At 34.5% G+C, this 23397-nt stretch overlaps 1 protein-coding gene across 3 annotated transcripts; it reads right to left on the reverse strand.

Annotated features, from left to right (window-relative positions):
- Window positions 1-1906: 1906 nt before the first annotated feature.
- LOC111029859 (very-long-chain 3-oxoacyl-CoA reductase-like) lies at window positions 1907-22945 on the reverse strand. Of its 3 annotated transcripts, XM_022309077.1 has the most exons (5): window positions 22621-22945; window positions 19128-19367; window positions 5042-5562; window positions 4343-4573; window positions 1907-4243 (listed from the first exon to the last, which is right to left on the reverse strand). In XM_022309077.1, the coding sequence occupies exons 2-5, from the start codon at window positions 19330-19332 to the stop codon at window positions 4085-4087; spliced, it is 1116 nt and encodes a 371-aa protein (XP_022164769.1). In that variant the 5' UTR covers window positions 19333-19367; window positions 22621-22945; the 3' UTR covers window positions 1907-4084. The 3 variants fall into 3 exon arrangements, with proteins under 3 accessions (XP_022164769.1, XP_022164766.1, XP_022164768.1); XM_022309074.1 differs by lacking the exons at window positions 1907-4243; window positions 4343-4573; window positions 5042-5562; window positions 22621-22945 and adding exons at window positions 6225-10476; window positions 10559-10691 and having other exon boundaries at window positions 19128-19238; XM_022309076.1 differs by lacking the exons at window positions 1907-4243; window positions 4343-4573; window positions 5042-5562; window positions 22621-22945 and adding exons at window positions 6225-10507; window positions 10559-10691 and having other exon boundaries at window positions 19128-19238.
- Between the last annotated feature and the right edge of the window lie 452 nt (window positions 22946-23397).

A 23397-nucleotide genomic window follows, 5' to 3' on the forward strand; every position in this document is an offset into this window, starting at 1 on the left:
TTAATAATATAAAACATCTTTAAAGAATAAAATATGTTCTAAAACATTTTAAGAAGTAAACTTTAAACGAATTAAAATGTTGTTTTATTTTCTATTTTATTGGAAAAATAGGTTATATACTTATATATTATTCAATACAATTTATTACTGTCAAAATAATTAATATTAGTGTATCGCAGTGTTGACTTTGGTGTGCACTTGGAGGTGCTCTGCTGTTTATTTTAGTTTACAGTCACACAAACTAATAATAAAGTATCAACTACACACAAACTCACACTAAACGTACTCGTGTACTTAAATGCCTATATTGAACTCCTTTAAAACAATCTGTATCAAATCTCATTAGATAATAAAAAAAATATATATTTATTTTCCTTATTGGAAAAATGTAAAAATCATTAATCGTTAATCCATTTTAAAAGCGACTACAATTTACAAAACTTAATTATGTATATATATCATTATATTATATACGCATCAGGTAATTTTGGTTTTATTGTTTTAAATCAAAAATTATTAACCATAGAAATTTGAAACATCATTCTGTTAATTAAATTATCACTTTCAATACTCAATAAAATTTTCAAAATATTTAGATTAAAACTAAGCTATTACAGTGGTCGCTGCTTATTATAATCACGGTTAATGTTATCAAACGTTTATTGTTATCGACAAGTATAAGTACAGGCCGGATGTATACTTATATGTGTAAATTATGTCGGCTATTGTAATCAATACGCCACATAATATTATCAGTTGGAGCTCCTAAAATCATCATTTTGTAACATACAATCAGAGTTTTCTCCAAACGTCTCATAATAAAGATAAAAATTATAATAAAGATATAAATGTCTATACAGTATACACATTGATATCACATTTATATCTACTTTTCGTTCGTACAGCATTAAGACAGTATCGTCGCTGCCCGTCGACCAGTATCGCGTTTGTATGCATCCGTATATATTATATATTATATTATTTTATATTTTATTTTATTTTTTTAAATTTTAAATTTCCAATTTATACCTACATATGTAGCGTAGGTTTTATTATTTTTTATAACTTTTTTTAACTTTCGTTTAGTGTTATCAATCGGATTATGTTATCAGTTATGTCCCGTACCGAAGTGATTACATTAAGCGGCGACCACTGTATAAATAATATTAAGCATTTCACATTTTAGAATTTTTCAGTTTTTAATTTTTACATTGTTGATAAAATTGTTTAGGGTCAATAAAACGCTTGACAATTGAATACGAAATTCTGCATAAGTTGATCGTATAGCATTGTTAAAAGTATTTTTAATAATGTACATATTATTTTTAATTTAAATTTGAATGAAGAATAACAATTTCAGTTCCATTATAGTAATTCAAAAATATTATTTGAAGAGAAATGAAACTTTTAAATGTATTATATTTTAAATACACAATGGAGTTTTTGAAATATTTAGATTTATTTTAAGCTAACGATTATTACTAATACGAACATATTCTACAGTAAGCTAGTATTGAATCAAAAGTGAAGCCAAAAAAATATTTTTATATAATAAATGCAATGTTTTTGGCAGAAATTAATTCAACCTATCGTATAACTGATGGTAAAATAAATTACTATACAAAAATATACCATAAAATATACTTGGTAATTGGTGTTGGTGATATGTTTGCAGATCTTCTCAGCTCAGAATCGTTTTCCTTACACAACGATTTATCACTGAATTGAAATGTAACACAAAAATTACAGTTAGGTACTAACTCAATGACAAAGTACACTCGAGTATATGCAGTATATACAGTGAAACCTAATTTTTTTAATTAAAATTTTCTGAAAGGAGTATAAAAGGTACAGATAAGTATAAAGGAGCAGAATACAGCGGTTGATAAATAAAAACACAAGCTAATGCAGTCAGAGAATGTACAATGTTTATTATATAAGACAACAGTCCGTAATGAATAATATTACAACATATATAATCGAACAGAGTCCAGATTCTCCAACAATTTTTAAATTTTTATTGAAACACCAAGCTACATTAAAAGTTATAATAGGGCCAAAATAATTTTTGGGGTTAAAATGTTTTATTATTGTACCATATTCTATGTGTTGTTATATAATAATAATAATACAGTACAATAAAGATAACTATAAGAAATAATGTAGGAATAACTAATAAAATATATTTATCATCATCTTAAAACTCATTCATAAAATAAATTGCAAATAATATTATAAGCCTTATTGATAACATCTTACAATTAAAATAACTACCTATCTATATATCTATACTACTAAAAGGCGCTACTAGTTTCTAGTACAATGCATTCACAGTGCATTGTAGTAGCAGTAGTCACCTTTAATCTTCTATGTCGTTACCATTGTGTACGATTAACGCAACATCTTAATAAATATTTGAAAAAAAAAGTAAATCATAACCTTAATATAATAGAACGCTCGAATTTCGCTAAGAGTTCCCGTGTACGTACAAGTATAATAGTTTATGGTTTGCTGTTTGTTTATTCTAGCATAAATGGCTGGGGGGCAGCACACGGTTTCAAAGAAAATAATACATTACAGAATAAAATAAAACAGATCAAAACAAAAACATCATACAAAACCTTAAGATGTAAATATAAAAATATAATATATATATATCCTATTTAATAAATACTTAGCCTAACGTTATAACTAACTTAATAATAAACACCGAATGTAAATAGAACATATGCCATACAGAGGTATGTCTGAAACATGTAACACTCTTATGGCATGCCTAAATTTAAGTAGAATGATCGACCCCACAGTTAAGACTAGCCAACACCACCGCATAAGCAGCAGAACAGCGTTGACGAGTCTTAAACAGGTAATAATTAAAAAATTAATAAAAACTGAAATTAAAATTAAAACTATCTAACCTATATAAGTCTTATTGAATATTATTATGACTAAAATTATTCAACAAGTACGGCATGGCCATACTTTGCTGGATAAGCAAAGGTCAAAAAATAAAAATATAATTAAGATTCTTAACTGATCTTTGTTACCAAAACTAAGCAGTTAAGAGTGAAAATAAACAAAAAGTATACAAGCACAGAGCAAATTTATTGATAAAAAAAAACAAACAATAAAAAAAAAATATCAAGGTTATTTTGTGTACAGATCACAGATACAAATTTAGTTTGAACGAACGTTTTGAAAAAAAAAATAATAATAATAAAAAAAAATAATAAAATAAATATAAATAGAATTCATGTACAATTGGTTTCTGCTTACTCGTAGGCATTGCCAAATTAACAAATAAATAACAACTAAAACTGAATAATGGGGAAGTCTTGGAAAGTGTCCACTACCTCGACACTATTCCCATGGGTATGACAATTTGATTGTCTAAAACTTAAATGAGATAACTTAAGAAACAATATAATGTTTTGTTCAAAAAAAAATATTTAAAAAAAAAAATAATAACAATGGTTTCAGGTGGTGGCAAGGAAGGAAGTGTGGTAGAATAGAATGTATAGAATTAAATTTAAATTATAACATAATAATGATCTGATTATCTGAAACACAACTACGCTTGAAACTGGGCAAAGAAAAAAATATCATTAATTGTGTTTGATTCTTAGTATCGTACGTTTACGATCATCTTAAATATTGTTATTATTAATAATCAAAAACTTAATAGTTATTCGTAAAACACTAAATTATAATAAAACTATGATAATATTATGTATTATTCAAAATACATAATATTATACTCACTACCTTAATTTATTTCCGTTATTTTTGTGATCAATGGAATCTTGAAAGATCCAGTACAATGAACTACATCTACAACTATATACACTTGCTTTATTTACAAATAAGCCTTAACGTAATATTTCTATCGTCTACAATTATTGTGAACTAGACTAATGCTAAACTTTAAACATAGAAGTACACACTAAGGCCGATACAACCGTAATGCGGTGGTGCGGTATACATCGTGTTCGAGACGGCGAAGAGACGCAAGTTGACGAATTATTAATGGCAGCGGTGCGATACGGACGATGGCTGGTGTCGTGTCGAGTTATTATTGTTCGATCTATTCGTCGGTGGCGGCGGTGGCCTGAGCTTCCTCTCGCTGCTGTTGTTCTTTGGCCTGCCTGCGCAAAGCCCTGGACCGGATGCTCAGCATGTTGTTCATCACTGTACGGGCCATCATCGATTCGGATATGCTCTCGGCGAGTTCGATGCCTTTCACCTGCGAGTCAAAATTACAGCGGCCCCATTAAAACAATTATATTCAAAATCCAACGACTGCTGCACAACTCGTGCTGAGGGTAGAAAGACTGTGACTTACCATCAGTGAGTGTGGCAGGTAACCAGTGGTAACCGGTTCCAGTCCTGTGGTCTGAAGTGCCGATCGGACGAAAGTATCCGGCGACGGAACCAACCACGAGGTACGAGCGATCTTGCTCATCTTGGTGGCTACGTAACCTGGCATCACGCACTGCACGGTGATGTTTGTGCCGTGCTTGCCCCTGCCGCCGTATTCGGTGTTCAGTTCGCGGCTAAATTTCTCAACGAATTTCTGCGGCATGCCATAAAACAAACAAAAAAATCGAGTTACGATAGTGATTACAACATATAATAACAAAAAAACTCATCAAGCTGAGACTTGGTGATAGTAATTCTATCGTGGGCCGTCAAAAAACGTAACACATTATGTAGAAACGGTAAGTGGAATATTCAATCAGTATAATTAGTATATTTAATACGTATATAATGTAAACCACCATTAATTCTTGGTTATAAATAAGAAAACTATAGATTCAAATAGCATTGTTTTAACGAGTTGCTATAAAACTTGAAAACTTGTAATAATATCTTTGGATTTATATTAATCCCCCAAAGTTAGTATCAACCCCAAACAAATAAATTATAAGGCTCTGGTTGCGCTGGTACAAATATGATACAAGTTGATACCTGTTGTAACAATCATCAATCGATGATAACAATGATAACAATAACAACATTTTATACGACATGCGGCATTTACCTTGGTGGCTCCGTACATCGTCAACAAAGGGCACGGAATCCGGGACGCGGTGCTTCCGATGTTGATGACGCACCCGCGCTTCCGGTCGGCCATGCCGGGCATCACTAGCCGACACATGTTGACCATGGACGTGATGTTGCACCGGATCATGTCGTCGAACAGTTGAGGTCCCCATCCGGCAGACGTGGCGGCCTTGCCACCGTCCGCGTCGTTGCACCGGTCTTCGGCGGCCTTCAGGAAGTACTCGGGATGTGGGTACGACAGTCCGACGTTGTTGACCAGCACACCCACCTCGAGCCCGTGCAGCTCACGACCCACATGGCCGTACACCGTGGCCGTGTCCGGATCGGCGAAGTCAGCCCGGATGCACTTGACGCGGCGGCCGGGGTGCTCAGCGCGGATCTCTTCGGCGGTCGCCTCCAGCTTGGCCTGCGTCCGGCTGACCAGCACGACGTCCATGCCGCGGCCGGCCAGTTGCCGGGCGTACGCCTTGCCCAGCCCGTCCGTGGCGCCTGTCACAACTTGAACACAATAGCGCGCGCACGCGAACACACATTTTAATCACGCGTTGATCGTCGACTACTATTTGCAACATTCATATATTACTTTTACGCCATTGCGTGAAGCACATCCTCGAGGATGACATCGACACGCAATAATGGAACTAAAGATTCATAATGGAAATAAAAACGGCACACGGTACAAAAATATATATATTGTAAAAAGTAGAAAAAATATTTATATAATTTTAAAAATATATACTATGCATATGATTACTAGCCAATTTTGAGAATTAATATTTAATTTATTTCATTGTTTTCGTGAAGGGGATAGGGCGGGACAGTACTTAAAAAAAAATTACAATAAACAAAACAAAACCCAATACAATATTGTGTAGTATATATAATATGATATACTATATAATACACGTTACACGCATATACAATACGAATCGACACACACGTGGATGAGGGATGACGGATGCTGTATACAGGTAGTACGTGTAGGTACTAACATATTTGGTAAACATTGTTATAGACTACGGTGTGCAACACCCCATCAGTACGCGGACGGTTGCCTGCATTAGCAGAATTTTGCGGTGATGGGGTGGTTATTGATTATTTTGTCGGACTTATATCGATAATACAAAAATATATTAAGATGTACAACACAATATTGCCTGTTCTTATTATTATAGTAACGCAACGTCATACCATTATAAAGAATGGCTAAACGAGTAATAAAACAAATAAAATGTCTGACCTATACATAATAAAGAATTGCCTCAGAACTGTACGTCGTCTTCCAATCTCATCATGGGCCATATAAATATATAATCATAATAAAGATAATTTAAAAGTATTAAAATACTCGTTGTTTTAAATAAATAATATAGACAATAATGTAAACAATATAGATTACGTTATTATAACGTCTAACTGAATATTTTGTGACTACTGCAAGTGCTGGCGATTGATTCTTAAACGTTGCGCATTATAGAAACACGCAACGTAAAATAAAACGAACTTAAAAACTATTCAAAAAGTTTAAATAATATCTACAAAACATTCCCTCTGATTTTTTTTTTTTTTACATTTTTTTTACGAACATTCGACACGACAACACGATGATGTCTGGACCGAAGCGCAAGCTTAAGGCACGCTAAGCGAACATTAACACCGACGCGCGACCGCTCGTGTTTGATAATATCCAGTATTGTGTGCATACACCTTTGCAAAATAACAAATGGTATGAATACTTGGTAAGGTTCTGGCGATAAACACTTAAACGTTGCGCATTGAACACATACGCAACGTAAAATAAAATGAACTTAAAAACTAATCGAAAAAGTTTAAATAATACATATAAACAAACACTAACTCTACGATTTTTTTTAGAATTTTTATATTTTTTTAATTTTTTTAAACAATTTTTACGAACATTTACTACGAGAACACGGTGACGTCTGGACCGGAGCTCTGGCTCAACGCACGCTAAGCGGCCAAAATAACCGGCGCTCGACCGCTTGTGTCCATCAAATATGCTTTTCAATAAAAGTTTGCCAAAATACCAAATGGCATATAATGGCGGTAGAACCCGTTTAAACTATCTTTCGATTTACATCATTATATACTAATTCCCACCTCGGCCACCATAAACCCACCCAGTCTATTGTTTTGATTAAATGGTAAACACGGCCTTTCGGATTACTAAGCCTAACGATGTACGGGTAACAAAGGCGAATCTTGGACACTGGCCATTTTCCAACGCCAGTTGTCCCGCACGAATACCTTATAATTTACATAGTGGCAGCTGTACAGTGTACTCACCTCTTAAAATTAAAATAAACATTAAAATCTTAAAATTTAACTGCAAACCTTAATAAAAATATATAAACAATAAACATAACGATAAAACTTAAAACACTTCTAAGTCGGTGCGCTTTTCGATTTTTAGACCTACCATCATCAAATATTGCATAGTTATTAAAAATTAAATATTATTTTATATATACTACTATAAACAATGATTTATTTTTTTTACCGGCTGTGTTAGTAATAATTATTATTAAAATATTTGTACATTATTTAAACTACTTATGAAATTTAAAAAAATTTATAGTTAGTTAGAAATTAATTTTCTTGTCAACAATTCCATAGAATTTTCACATTTTCAGGTAGTTTTTTTTTCAACCTTTGTAATACAATTTTAAAAAGGTTTAATTTTTTTTTGTCACCGACTTCCCAAAAATAAATCAATATATAACAAAATCACTTTTAACAAATTACCGACGTTCTTAGGCCAATTATAGCGATTATTAATAAATAATAATTCTACCGAATTTAAAATTGAATCCTCAGTGCGCCCCACATTTTTTACTTATTTTAGAGTCTGTTGCGATAATTTTGACGGAAGAACGCCGAATCTGTGGATGGAAGCACTATATGGTAATTGTAACTAATTCATAAATAAGCATGATATTTTTTTTAATTAAATTTTTTTCTATTCTAGAAAATAAATATTAAAATCAAGCGAATCGAACTGATGATAAATAGTACGTACACGGGCATAATATTCTACTCCGTTAAGTCTCGAGAAAAACGATGCGTTCTCTCTCTCCATACATTACAAAAAAAAAAAAAAATAAACAAAACTATATCTAACACACATATACATTTCTGATGATTAAAATACACATTGTTTAATATTTACAGTTGATTTTCGTTGACATATTCCCGTCTGCTATTGCTTGTTGGGCTGATTTTCGATATCCGAAGATGACGGTTTTAGCTTTTGCGCGTTCAAAGGCGAATTGCTCCTATCTCGGGACCGGTGTCGCTTTGTCGCCGGATTCCTTGCGAGGCCGCCACCGCCTACAGCGATGGTTGACAACTCATCACCGGTCGACATCGAGTCGTCGGCGGCGGCGGCGGCGGCGTCGACTGCAGTGGTAGATGTAGCGGTTGTCTGGAAAGTCCGATCGTCAGCCACACGAGTGTTGACGGTGTGGTCGGAACTCTGCCACTGTCCGGAAAGCTCGAGCGCGGTCGACGAAAGTGTAGCGGTAGCGCAATCGTCATCTAGCGCCCGCTGCAGGGTCGATCCGAGCGCTTCTGGTGGTGACAGTCTCAAATTAGGTTGCCCGGAGTTCGCTTCAGTTGTAGTGACGGTACTAACGCTAATATTATTGGTGGGACTGGTAGTGATAGGGGGTGAATGCGGCAGCTGCGGCGAAGATGGACGAGGGGTTGTGGGAACTAGTGGCCGAGTGGGCGACGTCGGCACAGACGGCTGTGATCTCGAAATACTCTCCATCACCTCTTTTTGGCAAATGTCGCTCTGGTGACCGCTTGGCGGCGACGATGAACAAGGTCGAGGCGACCGGTGGTTGTCACGGGCTTGATTGCGACTACGATTATTAACCAGAACTACACGCGGAGTCAATGAGTTGATCGTGGTTGTGTGAGGCGATTTCGCAGTCTTTGAAGACAATCTGTTTTTTTTTCGGCGGGGTGGGTGGTATTCGATAATACAAGCGTCTGAATCATCAGATCCGGAGGAAAGAACAATGACTTCTGACGAGGATTGATTTGGTTGTTGCACATCCACGTCGTCTTGCCCAGCCGATAAGCCTGGTTTCTGTTGACTCGGGTCGACTCGAGCAAGTGGAACCTTACATTTCTTAATTATGCTATGAACGTAGGGCAAAAGTGGTTTAATAAATCGAAGCTCAGTAGTTATAGATGTTAATTGGCGAATTGGGCTACTACCATATACTTCCCTAGAATGTCCCGATTGTGACGATTTTAGAAATTTACCATCATCGTTATATAATTGGGGATAGTTAACCTTAAAACGATTTCGTAGCTGTTGACGTCGGTTCAACCGCTGCAAACGCCTTACATATTGGTGATACGAATACGTATTGTTACCAATACGAATCATCCTTTGACTGTTATCGTTGGGATTTTCATCACGTTGATAACAGTCTTTGCAGCGATTGTTATCAGGTGATAAAGTTGAGGGTGACTCGGAGTCACTCGAAGACGGTTCTGTATCTGTAAAGTCCAATTCTTGAATTATTTCGTCCAAATAATTTGTCTGTATTTCACCGTCTGGCCCTTGAATTACTTTGATATAATTGTCTTTTGTAATTATAGTGTTCGCCCATCGCATAAACTCAGAGTTGGTATCTGAGTAAAGATTTTTGGCGTCGTCAACGAAACACATCGACACTAGCTCATACGCAGATCGTATGGCCTCAAGATACCGTCTCCGCAACGACTGTAGCCCACGTATATCACGTTCTTCATGCATATGTCGTTTTTTTAGCACCTGGTGGACCGAGTCTACTTTTCCCATGTTTTTACGTTGACTATTCAATTGTTCTTTTTTTCTCTTTAAAAACAATATTTGCATTTCGGAAAAATCATCAGTATGATCATAAAGAATATTGATGTATCGCTTCGTTTTATAATTTAAGCGACGTTTATACCGGTTCAATTCTTCGTTATTAATTTCATCATCTTCAGAGTCTGCATTGTATTCATCATCTTCATCGTCTTCATCGCGTACATCGTCTTCATCATTTTCATCATGTACATCGTCTTCATCATGTACATCGTCTTCATCATGTACATCGTCTTCATCACGTACATCGTCTTCATCGTCTGTATCGTGTACATCGTCTTCATCGCGTGCATTGTCTTCATTGTCTTCACCGCCTGAGCTTAAGATAATAACATCACCATTACTTATGTTACCATCACTTATGGCGACTGAAGATATTGGAGACTTCGGCGGTGCTTGGTCAATTTCCCCAGGTGTACTTAAATGCTGTGGTGACACGACCGGTGGAATCGTTTTTTCTGAATTTACTTGCGACTTACTGCATTCGTCGTCATTACTAATTAAGTTATCGTCCATATTAAAATCTAAAATTTAAATTGCAACAAACATATAATACTACAAAAGCGCTAAGTATAATAAAATAATAATAATAATAATAATAAGAACCTTTATAGTTGCGTAATCCACACTTAAAATTCGATGCCGACTTAGTGTCGTGGTGAATTTCTATTACACTGCCTGCGATATGTACAATAATCGTATATAGTCAGCGTTTGGTCATCAGTTAATCGGTCTATACCTGACAAAAGTGACGGCATAAAAGAAAAATGTTAGGTCAGGTAAAATAATATTATAGAGGTACTCGAAGAAAAATCATATAATAGTAAAAAACGGAACGCGTAAATCGAACAAATACGCGCTCAACAGTTTATCTTTTTTTCAACGTTTGGAAAGGCGGACGGACGTTACGCACGCGCAATATTGACGTAATTTCGTAAATAAGTTGGATATCGACCGGTACCAACTATCGAACGAACACAAGGAGACGAACACGTACAAAGCCACGCACACGCGCACTACGTTTGACAGAGTGAGCGACGGACAGCGAAGGCAACCAGACACGACTTGGCCAGCTATAATACAACCCCTTTGCAGGTGCCCACACCCAATCGACGGGCTGCGCGACTTAGGCGCCGTTCGTGGGCAGCGGCCTTCCCGCAATGTTTTTTGTGTTGGCCAATGCACCCATGCCACCACCACAAACATTCTCCGTATGTGCGTATGATCCCCACAAAATATTCGATGTCCCGCACTCGTCTGCTCACCTGCAACTGTCTATCCCTAATATGGCAGAGGAAGAGCGGGCAGTGCAGGTGGCGGTGGCACTGCGTTGTTCGGGACGTCGATGATCGAACGCGTAATCCTATTACAACATTTGTTTCAGCCGCCATATTCCTGATAACCAGAGTACCAAATTTGAAATGCAACCATTACATAGACAGTAGGTACCTACTGATTATATGTACAAACATTATTTTGTGGTATCGTCTATTTTACGATTATTAATGGGTACTAAGTGTGTCCCGACTTTGATTTCACGGATATGATGACTATTTTTTTTGCTGAAAATTTCATATTTTAAACGATTAATTAAATGGATTTCTAAATTTATAATAAATTCTACGTGTAATTTAGACTTCAGAGAAACAAGAAAAAGTGGGCACCCCCCTCCTGTAAAGCAGTTGTCGAGCTTGTATAATGGACGTGTTAGATTTAAATTAAATGATAAATCAATGCATACGAAAAAACGATAATAAGCGGAGACAGTGTACCATACCAGCATACTTGTATAATCGTATAAACTATCAAACGTAAAAAGTAGACATATTAAAATATGATACATTTTCACATCAATTTTATAAAACTAATATATTAGAATAGGTATCCAGGAGATCTTCAACATTTTTCAGACAAATTTATTTTAAAGAAGAATTTTATCCAAACATTTAAAATACGTATTAAACTTAAATACCAACAAGTACAATACACCATGTGTATAATAGCAATAATACACAACACATATTATATTAGGATTTGTATTTTGTATTGAGATTTACACACGAAGTTTTACTAGTTCATCCATTAATATGGCTACACTAATTTTCTAGGTCATTTTTTTGTATTTTTGTGTAAACGAAAAGTAGTGTCTCAAAATAACTTACAATACTTTTCTCAAAAAATTATAAACATAAAATAATGTAAGACGATTTTGTAAAAATGTAATTAGTGATTTTAATAATCGTCGAGTGGCATGCAAATATAGACATATATGTAGGTAAATACTTATTCATTAGACAGTTATTGTGTGTATAATTTCGTATCGTAATCATCATAATATCGATGAGTGGTTTTGTGACAGCAAAAGCAATACTAATAACACACTTAATAGTCTAATGTGCAGTCAATTATCACACAGCCACACATTGACACAAACAAAAAAAACACAAGACACATTCAAAATACATACAAAACACACATATAAAAACATACATAATGCCTAGGGAATTAATATTATATTTATTTAAGGCACAGTAACTCTAGCCCGCGACAAGTTGATATAAATCAGGAGTGCTATCACAAAAAAATCTCTCATCCGTAAACAAATATAATCTCCTGGTGTGGCAAAAAAACCAAATATATTATATTGTTACTGTTGGTCATAAACTAAATCTAGGTATTAATTATAATTTCTGTTTTCAAGTAGTAATCATTCAAATGAAAACCGTTCAGCTATAATATTAAAATTAAGAAAAAATCCAAATAAATTTCACCGGACTAATTTAATAATTATAATTATTGTTATTCCACACAATGTTATAATAAACGGTTAATGCAATTTTATTTTTAAATAGATGAATTTTATTTATGTTTAATAGTTATTTATATAAAGTATTGAAAATAATTATTATATAAAAATTGAAATCCTGTACAAATTACAAACAATATAGGTTTCAAAAGTCGAAATGTTAAAATTGTGATCAAGATAATGTAAAAAGTTACTTCAATGAAATTACTTTATTATTGCATAGTGCTAAATATTCACAGTAAAAACCGGTTTGAATACGTCAATGCGTGGCAGTGAATAAATAAAGAATAATAACTAGGAAGCCGTTTTATTAATATAAATTATAATATAATTTTAACTTATTTACATTTTGTATAATATTTATATTAGTGTATATTTTGTTTAATGTATGTAAATTAACAATTTGATTTCAAGCATTTCCGAATTCATTAGATAATGTTGTAGTCAGTGTTGAGACTTATCTATATAAATATTATATTAATTATCTATTCTCTTATCTAAATAAAAATCTAAATGTCATCTATTTATCTATCTTAGATGAAAACTCCAGCCATTTACTGTTATCTATCTGGGTATTTTTTTTATAATGCAGAAATTATTTTAATTAGTTTTAATATTATTATATTTATGTTTTCAGTAATATTTGCTATTTTCATTCGTGTCGTCGCCATACGTCAAAGATGACGATTGGACAATAACAATTTCTATTATAATATAATATTATTATTACTTATTATTCTTTAGCCATTACTCATTATAATAATAGTCAATAACACTCTATAGTCGTATTGGTATGCCTAAAATCCAAATGCTGGTAGATATGTGAATAATATAAATAAATGAAATGATGTTAGGTCGAAACGTGAAAAGTACGAACTCCGTAGAAATAATAAATAACCAAAAAATAGTTATTTCGTTGTAAATAAGTCCCTCGATTGCGTACAGCCTACGGGCGCAACCGACCAAAAAATGTAGTATACCTTCATATATAGTGCACATATACATAGGTACCTAATAAGCTAATGTATTTATGTTTACGTCGCAATATATATCGACAAAAATATTTATTTGTTATATAATAACTATGTTAGAAAAAATCTAATATATAAAAATCTCGTGTCATAATGTGAAAAATGTTTGTTACCGAACTCCTCCGAAACGGCAGGACCGATTTTCATGAAATTTTGTGTGTATATTAAGTAGGTCTCGGAGAGTGATATAAACTATTTTTCATTTTCCTAGGTGTAAAGGGTGGCTCACACAAAATACTTTTTAATATTTAACGTGTAAATTGAATAATAATAATATTACTCATCGACTACCGAGCGTACAACAACCCTATGGTTATAGAATATTTGTATCAACATAAAATATAAAAATAAAATATATGCAACTTACATAAAAAACCAGAGCATTGCAGGAATATTAGGAGTGTTGATAAGTTTTGATGGAATATTTTTGTTTTTGAAAATGGCAGCAATTAGACATGCAAACTTAAGTTGCGGAACTCGCAATGCTACCAGTCAAAGATATACAATTTCAAGTATAACACATAATTTGACGGACGAAAAGGTCAGGTTTACGGATTATTATAGTTACATATTAATCCGTGGTCAGATCGCAGGTTACTGGAAACCCGCGAGCTGTCGTGCCATACGTACAATGTACAATAAGTTTATTTTAATTAATAACTTATTTTCTTAATTCTTTTGGTGGAAATTTGTATTTTTTTGTATTTTGGTTGCCAATGGTTAATCGGGCAGAATAGGTTTAAGCATGAATCAAATCGAATCTTCGCACATTGCCTACCAAGGAGGATGAGTTGCACTTTAGCCGCTCATCGGTGTGTCCACAATCAATATAAAAAATAAAATAAAGACAAAACATATTATTATTCATATAATCGTATAGAATCTTTTTACCACCACGAACCACTTCGACCATATTTTATAGGTCACGGACCACTACAATTTTATGAAAACTAGGAAGATCTTTTTGTTTTTGCTCCTTAACAAGAATACACAAAAATTACTATGTACTCTGATACCTACACACTTATAAAAACAGAAAATACTTTTCGGTCGTTGGCAGTAAACAACGATAAGATAACCATATAAATCCTCAATAAGTCGTAGTGTTTTTGGCTATAAATACTTTGTAATAGAAATCGAAGAAAAAATCTATAGTACCACTTATGACTGGCTCACTAACCACCAGTTGGGAAACACTGATATAGATAGTATAGTATGCAGTATGCACCTAGCGGGGTCTGCAATCCACTTGTGGTGGATTGCCTATCTTATAATATACTGCTCGCATTATCACCATTAGACATCAAGTCTCTTATATAGATATGGCATTTTTAACGAGCAACGAGGTGCACGGGATCAGTTATAATATTGTAAAATATAAAAATAGTTTATAACACAATGTGGATAAAATGAGTTTGGTCCGATTCACGAAAAAATAAAAAAATGATCCATGTTGTGTAATGAAACATAATTTTCAGTACACGAAAAGAGCGATTTTACTAAGTGGATTTGACATATACCATTATACATATTAGCTATATAATAAGCTGAATCCTAATTTTTTTTTTAGATTTGAAGTGAATTAAATTAAATTTTTTGGTACCTATAGACAGAATACATAATAATATAATAACATATTAAATGTATATTAATATATTATTACGTACAAATATATTATAATACAATTTGAATTTAAAATATTGTTTTTTTCAAATGTATCTGCTTTCAATCTAGATAAATTCAGATTATCTATTGTCTAATAAATAGATAATTTTAGTTTAGTTTATTTTTATCTTTATCTAAATAGATTTTAGGTACCTACCTATATTATCTGTATCTAGATGAAAAACTATTAATATGGCTTCGACACTGTAGAAACGTACAATTTAATTTAAAAATCAAGTTAGTTAATAAAAATTCACGTTATCTGTATAAAGATTGCTTAGAAATAATTTTGGTTTGTTCGTTTAATAATAATAATAATAATTGTTAACTATAAAGTTTAAATAAGGCGGAAGCACTACCCGAGTATAACATGAAAGCAGTGTAGTCTGCCTCAATATAAGAAAAAATTGTATTATTCGAAGGTTATGCGAAGTAATTATAATATTACTAATTAAAGTAATATACAAATATTTGTGTGACTTTTATTAGAATATATATGGTCCTCGACTACCTGCATTATATTGCATTTCTACGAACCGGTCGGGAAACTTGATTCCATGATGAATTTTAGTTCCTGTTGACGTGCAGAAGTATAGATATTAAGCCGCGGAAAGTCGTTCACATTCAATCCATTTTTATTCAATTCGGTTTTATTCTTTGTCAATCATCTTAATCATAATATAATATTATTATGAAATCAAGTTTAGCGGAAAATGAAGGTTACGCGAAATATTGTCGAAAAACAGTTTCCTAGAAGAGATTTTGGAACAGTAGATGCCATAAAATATGAAACGGTTTTAACAAACCGAATAAACACATCCTATAACATGTAACATAATATACTAATAATAATACATTACATAGCGTTGAAAATCATTATATTCACCAATATGTAGGGCGGTTACGGGACTTGTTCGTTTTACAATAGTCTCAATTCACAGCTCGACACTTACAAGTATACTATAAGTATTGTATTTTTGTATTATGTTTCGAGTCTTCGCTTATTATCGCTCTCTCTCTTACACATACGCACATTCTCTTTCTCACTCGTCTCAGTTTTATTTCTAGTGCTGGCGAAACGAGTGACCACGACGGAGGTTCGAGCGTGAGGACAGTGCATTATTTTGTACCATACGTCGACGATATGTTTGAAGGCAGTCGAGTGAAAACGCTGAACAAGTCGAATACATCGAAACGTTTGAACGATGTCGTACTTCATAATGTGTCGGGAATGTCATCGCAGGTTAAAATAATAATTTCGCTCATTTCGTAACCATTCTGTCGATATAATCGTGGTAATAACTCATATTTATACAGTGGCGAACTGATTGTCTAAACAAACATCCGTTGGCCTGTGTAATTGTATAGTATATGATATTATAAATTATAATATTTAACGTGAATAATTCATGATGATTTCTATCATTTATAATATGTAATTGTAGTCGAAATGTTTCTAAATAAATACTCAAGATTTGTTAACGAAATAAAGTTTAAAAAAATAGTCGTTCGATTCGTCATTATAATCCCAACAAAAAAAGTGCACTTTAAAATATTTACGATAAGCGCATATGTAGTATTTGTGCTGTTTATCGGGTGTCAGGTACTTGAAAAATACATTTTGACAATTTGAAAAATTACAAACTTTGGACCATTATCGAATGAATGATTTGTATAGGTAGTATTGTTTATTCCGTCAACAATAATAATACAATTATCTATTCAAAATATTATACAATACACCTACCTGTTGAGGTATGATATTTGATATTTCACAAAAACGTATTGGAAATCTGAGAATAATCGTTCATCTGTGATTTTTATTTATTCGTGAACAAAATGCATTAGTCGAAAACTGCTCAAAATCTCGACTGGGAAGCAACACGAACCACCCGAAATTCAAGCAAAGGGGACTGTGCCGACGGGCTTTTTCCCCGCTCTCCAAAAAACTGCAACCGAACGACTTGCACCCAGACACATAATATACGGCCATACAGGGTGTCCTGTGTACTTTTTAAAAGATGTGATTGATCATTGAAATGTGTAATGAAAATGCATTAAAGTGCTCGTGAAAAACACCACGAATATACCGAACGGATTCAACGGTAGACAATTAACTTGACGAAAAACGACGAAAAGTGTGTTTTAAACTGACGGCAATGTCAAAAACTGAGTGCTTTGTGGGACACCCTGTATCATTTTTTATAATAATATAATACACGCGCGGTGGCGGCGGTTGTCGACGAGCATAGTATTATTATCATAATTAATGGACAAAATAATATTACGTGTGGCACAGTTTAGTGCGCACAACAGTTTTCACGGAATATGGGCCGTCGGGCGGACGGCGGTCGAATTATAAGATATTATTATGTTAAGTTCGTATACTCACACTCGGTTTAATATTCGAAATCACGATCGTCGAAAACCAACGGTATTTTCGACGTCTATACTTGACCGGTTATTCGTTTTATCTTTTTTTATTTTTCATTCGACAATCTCCGTCGGTACACGAATATATTAATATAATACTATCAAACATAATACAACGAGATTACAAAAATATTACGAATCGAGTGGTTCCCGAAGGCCTTTGCCCTCGGACTATCTCTAATTAACGATAAGACCAGTGATGAAATCGATTTGTTTTAATATTAAAATATAATATCATGAACACTTTTTTTTCGTGCGCGGCGTCGACGACTCTTCGGGAACCGTCGGATAGCATTGCGCCTACAATTAATATTACAAGTACAAAATAGTCACAAATTGCATTGATAGGACCAGCACCGCTGCTACGTACATATCATACCTCCGCCACTGCCGTACAAAAATGAGTGAAATAGTATATTAGCGGCGGCGGCGGCGGCGGCGGCGGCGGCGGTTTCCAATAAATTTCACATTGGAAAAAAAACCGCCGATAAAGAAGCCACTTGCGCAAACACAACAATTATTATTACAATGACACACGAGTACATGACACCGATGTAAACATCAGAGCCTACGATAATGGTCGATATCAGGGTATGACGTGTGATGTCGATTCGTGTCGTGTGCGTGTCAATCGCATTATATTATAGCACAGCACACCAATATTGTATTGTGCATCCGTTGTCACTTATTTTGTCGGTTCGTATTGCGTGTCGTTTCACGATCGGCGTAAAATAATATAAAATGTTACAAAGCTGCGCAGTGGCGTCATATTTTTCTGGACTCGAGATAATTTTCAATTTTTTTTTTTTGCCGACCGGTTATTAGGAAATAATAGGACATCGTACACGTTTGTCGAAACTTGCATTCAGCGGTTCCAATTCTGAGGTTGAATATTAGAGTGAATAATAATAGAGTTGAAATTTAAAAACGCTCATAATTAGAGATTAAAAATTTAAATATTGTGAAAAATCCAACGAGATAACGCACATCGCGTTCTTGAACCTCCCGTTATCTTTGAGTTTGACGGTCGGTCAATTGTCTCTAATATTAGAGCTGAGTACAGAAAATCGGAACTGCTGAACGCAAATTCGGCGTGTTGTCCGACTGTAAGACTGAGAACCTAACGACAACGTCGACAACGCGTGAGGCTGCCACGTCCCCTCGAGTTACCAAAAGGCCTGAACGAGACGGCCGAATGACGCCACCGCTTTGCAGTGATACAACCTGAATAGATACGTACCGGCCCACTTGCCACACTTGACGAAATCGACGGTGCCCCGGCACAGGGCCGACGGGCCGAACACGTGCCGGTACGCGAACCGCATGGCGGCCCGGGTGAGGCGGAGCACGACCAGGGCCACGAGCAGCAGGCCCAACTTCTCCAGCACGCTGTTGGTGGACGAACCGCCGGTCGAGGTGGTCGACTGTTCTGCCGAAGAGGACATGATGGCGGCGGTTACGTGTGCTGCAGTGGCGTCGGCTGTGGAAAAAAAAAATACGGTCCGCTGCTTAGACAGTTAACCGGGAAAAACGACGACAACTCGACGCTCGATTTCACTGTTCCCTGATCCAAACCGTCAATCGACTTGGGTTCGTTGTCAGGTATTTCGGTCGGTTTCGGATCGGTTCGACGTTCGAGTCGATGCGTCGTCAACGTTTTTTACGGTACTAACTGGTGCTCGGTTGCGCGGGGCTTGCGACTGCGACGACTATTTAATCGCGATCGAAATGTACTAATAATAAAATGGGTATCAGGTTTCGGCGGCGGCGGCGGCGGCAGTGTCGTTGGAGGTGGCCGGGTGGCGGGAGGAGTGGCGGAGGACGCGGACTCGCTTGTTGTGCGGAAAACGCTGACCACTACCACCGGACTTGTCGTGCAGCAGTCGCGCGTACTTATCAGCAATAATAATTTTGCTGCACACACAATATTATAGGCGTATTATACCGGTTTCTCGTCGTAGTAGTCGGCGGCGGCTCACACACACACACACACACACACACACACACACGCTCGCACACCCGTGTACGGTACGTCATAGCGAATGCGAGTTATATGGGTTGTTTTTATTCGCGTGATTTCCGCGTTGTTTTTCTAGGCGGATTTTTTTTTTCATGTTACCTGCCCGACACGACAGAAACGATTCCTGTTCCTCGGCAGGTTCAAGTCGGCCCGACAATATTATACTCGTCCGACTGGTTTTTCGTTTTCCGCGTGCACATGACGTTAATGTTGTGGGTATGGAGTTTTATCGTAGAACAATATTACCACCGTCATTTGAGCCGCGAGTGGAGGCGACGTACTCCAAAACGAAATCGGCAGGATGTACCTACCTATAATATTGTTATGTCGTCGAGTGTAGACCTAACTTTATAGTTTTCGTCCTGAGGCGGCGATAATATAACTTTGGCCCGGACTTTTATGTAAATCGGTAATATTCCGGTACACTTGACTTTGAATAATTTTGAATAAATATACATCGACGTTTCGTAATGCGCTCATCACGGTCAGTCATTTGTTTTTTCATATCTGGGTGAACATGAGTTAAACGTAATAATTGGTCAAAGTCTTAAAATTGTTGAATGCGACAGTCTGATTTTTAACCCAAGACGATCGAACTGATGAATCATAATTTATAATTTTCAATCAATTACAAGTCTTAATTATAGGTAAATTAATAAAAAAAAAATTAACAATACTTGATAGCTGATACTCATACAGTTTGGTTATGTTTAAAAACATGTAATAGCTTTCCAAAAATTGTTTTTTTCTGTGTGCCTATTAAATACGTTCGATACACATTTTTTGCATGTTTTTGAGATTCTAAAATATTTTTTGCATAAAAATCCCGGGTTAACCACCAAATATACTTGTTCTTACCATCGACTACTAATAATATATATACTGGTATATGCGGTTCAACGATAATTGATTATAGTACATAAGGCAAGGTGTGCAGCTATGTTACTCACAGGTAGGTATACTAACTTCTTCGAGAAACCCCAATGTGGTGACGAATGGAATTGTATTCAATTATAAAAAAACAAATGATGAATTTTGAACACCACCGATTTGAAAGGCAAACAATTAATTTTGATTTAAAAAATAATTAAAATAAATAAAGTTACATTTAAAACGCTCGATATTATTGAAGTCTTATAATATTTAATTACATCGTATTTCTATATTATAATTTAAATTTAAATGGTATATTGTAACCTTATTTTTTGCATTTAAAGGTTGTTGATAATTTGTATGAAATATTTAAAAATAATTTTCGTAGGTAAGCTTAAAATAATAAAATACCAACACTCCCTAAAATTACTTTTATATTTCGCTCATGGAACCTTTAATTTACAAAAGACATACTCAAATATAGTATTTACTATATTATAAACTATAATAAATGGTACTTTATTACTATTATTAGTACCTACAACTCAAGACCAATGACGACCATATTAATATCATTAATATACTTTTAATCACGTTGGAAATAATTTGAAATTAATTATTAAAAATATTTTCATTTTAGAAAACGCGATAACGATAATGTATACGTCAAGGTTTAAGTAGTTCGAGTTTAGTTGGCCATTTTACTACTATCGGCAAGTAACCCTACAAATTGCGATAAGAACGATATCGGGTCTCACTCACGTGCCAAATATACGGTGTTCAAATCCTGAAGTAAAGCGTAACAGTTCAAAAAAAAAGTCAAATTTAGCGTTATTTTTCAAAAGTGAGTGTGAAATATTCAAGAGTTAGTAAGAATGAAATATACAACAAAATGTTAGATTTTTAATTTGATGAGAACAATTTTTTTTTAATCTCATTTGTATTAAATATTTTCTTGGAAATGCAATATGTCTGAAAGCACGTCAAATCACACTTATCAGTTATTGCCTATTACTAGGTAATAAAGTATTATTAATAACTGTAGCTGTCATCCACTTGCCTCGGAAACTGTTGGTTGGAATATACATTTTATCTGTAAGCTGTTCAAATACTCGTGAGATATCAAAAGCAAAAAAGTTATTTCAACGAATAACACTGCGACAGTGTGTAGATATGTCGTTGCCCTATCCGATCAATAAAACTGTGTTGTATTAATACAACTGATAAGTTATAACAGACTCAAAAATGAAAAAAATTGGTTTACACCGTTCCGGGGCAAAAACTGTTACATTCCAAACACTGGTCAATAATACAATAAACCAAGTTCGTCCTAGAACAGGTATGTCAACAAATAATTAAGGTCTGCTGCAATTCATCGAACAAAAAAATTACAAAATTTTGGTTCAGTGTCATAATTAGGTTAGTGAGAAGTATACATAATTATGTCATTTCTCTGTCTCATCTTCGATAAACTGTAATCGAATAAGTATTGTATACAGAGAGTAAAAAATTCAATTAAAAATGTGTATAAAATACTATAAAACTATAAAACTATTCAATTTCATATTTGGCCCAGTTAATAATATTTGAGTTCAACATTCACGTCCTAGACGCTGCGTTTATTATTATTTGTTATTATAATCAATGTCGTCGTCGTCGCCAAGTTCAACAAAACTTTACACTACCTGTATTAAACTACTTTTTAGCTATGCGTCGGATGATTTAATAATACTGTGATGATAGGTACTTTTTTTATTTGATAATAATTTCAGAACACTTACGTCATATGATAGGTAGGTAATAATTATTTATACTAAAGGTAATTAAATGTTATACGTACACGTAGCTGCGATTCCAGACGACCGTCCACGTGGTCGTTGTGTCGGTTCGATGATTTGTTACGACTAATGAAGTCCATCATAATAGTAATAGTAATTATTATAAATTATTATTGTGGTACGTTTTGATTACGGCGTGTTTGTTACGCATACGTTTTAAGCCACACACGCGCATGTGCGCGTTAATGGTTAAGTCGTGGAAAACTGTGGCACAGCAAGACTTGATCGGTGAGAACATAACGATGTTGATTAAAAAATATTATAACAAAGCGTAATATTGTGTATTATTTTACAAAACTGTTTTTTTTAAATAAATATTATTCTGGTCAAGTGATAAGGTGGCTGATAGCCGCGGCGGCGGCCCAGCGAAGAGCCGGCCGTCGATCGATACGACGTCGGCGGCGGCGTTTTAGCATCCGCCGCGCGCTCACCGGCCTATTATATTATTATTATATTTTGTTTAAACACTTTATAATCGTATATAATAATTATGTGAAATATATTATGTAATCTATACGTTATTTATTTTAATAGCCACCAACGCGGTTTTAGGTATATATGAAAAATCGAAATCAAATAGAAAAACCGTCTATGTGACTATGTACACCATTTAAATAATATGCAATATAATATTGTATTGTCGTCATAATAATAATTAATAATAATACTACTATGCTCTTTATATTAAACAAATCGTAAAATATATTAGAATATAATAATAATTAGAATACTATTTCATACAGTAATATTACTTGCTGTTATTGAACCGTAAGTTATGA

The sequence above is a fragment of the Myzus persicae genome, unplaced genomic scaffold, assembly GCF_001856785.1.
Source record: "Myzus persicae strain clone G006 unplaced genomic scaffold, MPER_G0061.0, whole genome shotgun sequence".
NCBI lineage: Eukaryota > Metazoa > Arthropoda > Insecta > Hemiptera > Aphididae > Myzus > Myzus persicae.

Coding starts and splice junctions, on each gene's coding strand:
- LOC111029859 (XM_022309074.1), bottom strand. CDS start 10,468: ATGGACGATAACTTAATTAGTAATGACGACGAATGCAGTAAGTCGCAA.